This window comes from Gastrolobium bilobum, unplaced genomic scaffold, assembly GCF_033153095.1.
Source record: "Gastrolobium bilobum isolate Gb01-03AN ecotype WA unplaced genomic scaffold, APGP_CSIRO_Gbil_v1 utg19024, whole genome shotgun sequence".
Taxonomy (NCBI): Eukaryota; Viridiplantae; Streptophyta; class Magnoliopsida; order Fabales; family Fabaceae; genus Gastrolobium; species Gastrolobium bilobum.
In genome coordinates this window covers 8,903-15,044 of record NW_026899348.1, presented here as the reverse complement: position 1 = coordinate 15,044, position 6,142 = coordinate 8,903, and the positions used below count along the sequence as shown (strand labels likewise).

The window sequence follows — 6,142 nt, the reverse complement described above, 5'->3', positions numbered from 1 at the left end:
TTCAAAAAGAAAAAAATATAGAAAACAACTGTTTCCATAACTATTTTACAAAACAGTTTTAAGAACAAAAAAATCAGAACACAATCAAACAGGTCCTTTATATCCGAGTTGACTAATTGGTTATTCAATCTCAGTTCTCACATCTCTCATATTGACCTTAGTCAAAATAGTATACATGGCCAACTATCGAAAATATTGCCAAATCATGGCAGCATCAAATCCTTGGTTGTCTCATAATAACATGGGTCGACCTATTCCAGATTGGATAGGGCAACTTGAAAGACTACAAGAACTTGATCTTTCTCATAATGCATTTTCTGGTCCAATTCCCACAAATTTGGGAAATCTATCTTCCTTGATTCTATTGGATCTCTATTCAAATCACTTGAATGGAAATCTTCCAGAAAGTCTAGGGCTACTCTCCAACTTGGAGCGCATGGAAGTTGGTGATGATTCCTTGACAGGAAATGTGTCTGAAAGAAATTTACTTTCTCTTTCAAATTAGAAGCACCTTCTCTTGAGCTCGCCAGCCTTGGTCTTTGATTTTGATCCTGAATGGATCCCTCCATTTCAACTTAAAGGTATTTGGTTGGGATATGTGACTGACAAACTTCCTTCATGGCTATTTACACAGAGTTCTCTCAATTTTCTACTCATTGAAAACTCACGTGCTTCATTTGAACCTCTTGACAAGCTTTGGGACTTTGCTGCTCAACTTGAATGGTTCTCTTTACACAACAACACAATCAGCGAGGACATGTCAAATGTGTTGCTAAACTCGACATTGGTTTGGTTGGAATCCAATAATTTGCGAGGTGGTTTGCCTCGATTATCACCTAAAGTGGCCGCTTTGAGTTTATTTAATAACTCTTTGACTGTATCCATTTCTCCTCTATTATGTCATAAGATGGTAGAAGAAAGCAGTTTAAAGTACTTAGAAATGAGCAATAATCTTTTATCGGGAGAACTCACAGATTGTTGGATTCACTGGAAACAGTTGCGTCATATAAGTTTGGGGAAGAATACCTTAACTGGAAAGATTCCTCAATCAATGGCCTCCTTGTCTAATCTTGTTTCATTGCATTTAAATGAAAATAATTTCTTTGGAGAAGTACCTTTGTCACTAAAAGATTGCCAGAACCTTTGGATCCTTAATTTAGGCGAAAATAACTTCTCTGGAGCTATACCAAGCTGGATGGGGAGTGTAAAAATTATCCAACTGAGCTCGAACCAATTCAGTGGCAACATCCCCACACAGATATGCCAACTTAATTCACTAATGTTCATGGACTTTGCAAATAACAGATTATCAGGACCAATACCCAACTGCCTCCATAACATCACATCTATGCTTTCTGATCATGCTTCAATTGGGGAGTTCGGCATTAGAATTCAATCAACTGATAATGAAGTAGACATTGTTTTTGTTGTTATTATGCCCAAAAAAGGCAATGAATTAGAATATTGGAAGTTGATGTATGCTATTGATCTTTCAAGCAACAATTTGTCTGGAACAGTGCCTTTAGAGATATTCATGCTGACTAGATTGCAGTCAATGAATTTGTCCCATAATCGATTAATAGGGACGATAAAAAATGAAATTGGAAACTTGAAACAGTTGGAGTGCCTTGATCTCTCAAACAATCGTCTCTCAAGACAAATTCCACAGTTCTTGTCTGGTTTGTCTTTTCTTGGTGACTTAAATTTGTCCTTCAACAATTTTATGGGCAAAATTCCATCGGGGACCCAACTTCAAGGTTTCACAAATCTTAGTTATATGGGTAATAATGAACTTTGTGGACCTCCACTTACTCAGATCTGCCCACAAAATAAAAAACCACATGATACAAAATTAATGGGAGAAGATCATGATGGTGATGATGATAAATCTGAAGTATATTCATGGTTCTATATGGGCTTGGGAATTGGATTTGCATCGGGATTTTGGGGAGTTTTCGGTCCCATATTATTCAACAGGAGATGCAGGCATGCCTATTTCACATTTCTTCACCGACTGTATACCATGGTGACTCAAAAGATGAATTCTCTTTATTGAAATCTAAGAGATTGCAATTGTGGTAAGTAAAGAATCTATTTTTTTAAGCTTCAAATTGAGTCTGATTTTTGTACATATTTATTTATATTGTTTCAATCAAATATACTATATCTATTATCCTGAAAGTGAGTGCTTTTTATTCTCTTTAGCTTAGAAGTATATCGTATGTCTATTTTTTTTTTTTTTTTTGGTACATTATCGTATGTCTATTTACCTACATATATATATTCAATTTATGTGTCTGTGTTGTTTTGTAAGTATCTTTCTTACTCTCTTAATTAGCAGGCCTAAACTCCATGTTTTTGAGTCATCAAATTACAGTGTAATGATTTAAATGGTCATAAATGAAGGCACGAATAACATTTCTTTTCTCATGCGCTAATTCCTGAAATAGATGTTACCGTTGCGCTTTTCATTGTAATATCTGAATTATTTTCAAACTAGAAAACATGTAACAGGGTATTTACCCTTTCAAATTCTGTACAAATTTTGCTGGTCCTTGATGTCCTCACCCAGAGGTTGTACAAGAGGCCACAAGATTGCTTTTGTTATTGAAGATATACAAATAAGAAAAGTGGCTTATCAGTTCTTGTTTTTATTAAGTTAGCTCATTGGAAACACCTTTATTTCCTCTGCAGAATTTGTGCTGTGTGTTAAGTCTACAATGTTTCTTTATACTAAATGATAATGAACATGTTTTTATCCTAGTTCAAGTATTTAGCATATCATGTTGTACCTATGAATATATAATTACACCTGAAACTTAAACAATAGAGGGGAATACATACAAAAAAAAATCGTGAAAAAATATGAGACATCCCCTGATTGGTCTTTGGGGGCTACAACATTTTAATTCAGAACCTAAGACACGGAAGTTAAGAGTGTAATCTTTTCAATATTGTGCAATCTTTAAAGCTTGCTTTTCCTTTTGTTAAATTTATCTTCGCATTTTAATTCAGAACATAAGAAAATACAACGTTAATCCGAAAGAATAAATCCCTATAGTCATTATTCTAGTGCAACTCCAATTTGTGTCTGGCTTATATCGAAGATCTGATTTTAGATCTAATAGCATATGCTGAATGAGTAAGCTCAAGTAACCAAACTTTTCTACAACTAAGCTCCCAGCCAGAGACATGACCCATGCCGTGTCACACACCCAAAAGGCCAAAATTCTGCTATTTTTAGCAGAGAAACATACCATTAGCATCACGAATAAGCCCAAATGGAGATCAAATATTTGTTACTGTATATTTAAACGTCTCTCTACTAGTTATTTTCTTTGTTAGTTCCCTTGCATCTCCTTCGAAGCTTCCTAAACACCAAGGGCAGGGCCACTTTAATTTCAAGGTGAGTTTTCTCTTCACTCACTTACTTTCACCAAGTGTTCATCACAAGGTTATGATCACCTAAGAAATCTACATATTTTTCATGTTGGAACTTTATTGATTTGGTGACTAACAAAGAGGTTGCATTTTCAAGCTCAACAACCATGGTGGATTCGGCTAAGGAGAAGAATACAAAGGAGAAGAAGAGTTTTAACACTAAACCAAGCTTAACTCACTTAAGCAACCTTACTTGAATTTTTTGCCAAAAGTAAAAAATATCTAAATTACAAATTACTTAAATATCGTTCTGGAAATTTTGATAATTTCATAACTTACCTATACTTTCTTAATTCCAAGATACACAACTATGGTTTAATAATATCACGCTATATTATTTTCAAACTCCGGGCAATTTTTGCATAATTACTCTTTTGCCTCAACCCTTCCACTAATTACACTTTTGCCCTAACAGTGACTTTAATTCCTTTAATTAATTCTATCATTTAATTAATCTTCATTATGCATGATTAAATTCTTAATCACATGCAATTTTCATAATTCGAAAATTAGTGTTATTATATTCGCCCTATTTTTTTGCAATTTTGTCCGCAAATTTAGGAACATATAAGTCCCTAATCTCAGGATACAACCAATGAAGCTCATTCTCCCGCTCTCAAGTAGACTCTCAGAATCATTTACTTTGTCATTGGGTTCCACCACATGCAAATTATCCCAAATATATCTCCTAACCTTTGAGATGTGGAACACATCGTGCATATTCGGCAACTGAGTAGGTAAAGCAAGCTTATAGGAAACCGATCCTACCCTATGGATTATCTGGTACGGTCCTATGAATCTAAGACTTAGCTTTCCTACCCCAAAAGTATGCCAAACACCAGTCATAGGCGATAGTCTCACGAAAACATGATCTCCCTCATCAAACTCAAGAGGTCGATGCTTGTGATCTTTGTAACACCTCGTGCGCATCCGGTGTATTAACATACAAATGGTATAAGCGCAGCTCAAATAAATGTGTAAGCTAATTAAATCAATTATGAGTCTCATTAAAATAACCGAGTGGATTTTTTTTATAATCGCCTGTACGAAATGGCAAAACTACGATAACAGAAAATGCCTCAATAACATGAATAAATACTAAGTCATGAACTACCACACATAGTCATGACAATGTCCACATCATAGCATATACAAAACATACATGCCCAATATAATATCAAATAAGGCATGGACAACCCCATACTCACAACAAACATAACATACATATAAAAGTCATATCTCAGATACAATAATCATATCCAAATATTATAAATAAAGCATGCATATAAATCAACTCTGCTCTGGCCTCTTGCCTCAGGAAGCATCCATCTCATGGATATCTACACCCGAAAATGTGCCATAGAAGGGGTAAGATCTCTAAACGGAAATCTTAGTAAGCATGGATTCTCGAATAGTTCCTCTGCCCCAAGCTCACTTCGGTATAACAGTTTAAAAAAAACAGTTCAACAGTAATAATATGGGAAAAGTGTGTGTCATTTTAAAGGATGTAAAGTTGTGTCATTTTAAGTGAGAGAAAGAGATAGATAAAGGGGGAGAGAGTAGACCAAAAACAATAAAGGTGTGGGTACCACCTCTTTGTGGAAGTGAAATGACATAAGTTTGTCATTTAAAAGAACAAACAATTTTCCCTAATAATATCCATATAATGCAACAACATATATATATCATGTATGTGTGCTAACAAGTCTTCTAGCCAGACAACGCGTTTACTCTTTTTAAAACTTTAATTGTAACTATTTATGAAAAATTCTAAGATTTTAATATGTTAAACTAGACATCCTAAGGTTTCCAAATACATATTTTATGTCTCAATCAAAGTTGTATAACTTTGGTTATATTTTTTGCAAAATGACTGTTGCAAATCGAATTTCCAATAACAAGGCAACAGCTTCAAATTCAAACCGCGATCAGTACACTTATCCAATGGATCTGAAATTTTATAGGATTGTATCTCTTTTTGATAGCTTCACGTAGATCAAAACCTCACTCAATTTGAAGCTCTGTAGCCCGAGATATCGAGATTTTACCAAACTAGTGCGTTGTTATCACATTTATACTCGGTAATCGATTACCATTAGAGAGAATCCAGAAAACACAATTTTTTTCTACTGCAAAATTGCCACTTTAATGCCCTCCAATGGTTCTACTCCCATTTTCCTCACAAACAGAAATTTAATACACCATATTACACTTAAATTAACAACCTTTAACTTAAATCATCAAAGTTTCTCTTTTAACAAACCAAAACTTCATAGTTTTCATAGAAAATAAAGAAAAGGTAGACTGTGTACGCAATGCTTGAAAACATAAAAAAAAAAAGAGGTTTTGGAGGCCTTGCTACAACTTCAAGTTACTGTCCAATAAGATGCACAAATTTGAGCTTACAAGGTGGGTGTTTTCTTCTCAAGGGTTGGTTCTTAAAACTTGAAAGTAGGTGAAAATGGCTCCAAGTCCACAAAACACACAAGGATACACTCCTCACTCACCAAGGAAGCAAGCACACTCTTTCAAAATGCTCACTTTCTTTACTAACTTCACAAACTCAAGGTGTTTACATGGGTGGAATGATCAATGGTGAAGAAAGAAAGAGTCTTGGTGCATTTTCTAGAAGAAAAGCTTTGCCTTTCATGAAAAACAAAGGGTGGCAGAAATGAGAGGGTGTATCTACGTGGGTGTTATA

The 6,142-nt window shown here is 34.7% G+C and overlaps 1 protein-coding gene across 1 annotated transcript; it reads left to right on the top strand.

Moving 5' to 3' along the window:
- Positions 1-205: 205 nt before the first annotated feature.
- On the top strand, positions 206-2,056 carry LOC133289789 (receptor-like protein EIX2). The gene is made up of 2 exons (XM_061487787.1): positions 206-469; positions 635-2,056. The coding sequence occupies exons 1-2, from the start codon at positions 206-208 to the stop codon at positions 2,054-2,056; spliced, it is 1,686 nt and encodes a 561-aa protein (XP_061343771.1).
- Positions 2,057-6,142: the final 4,086 nt, after the last annotated feature.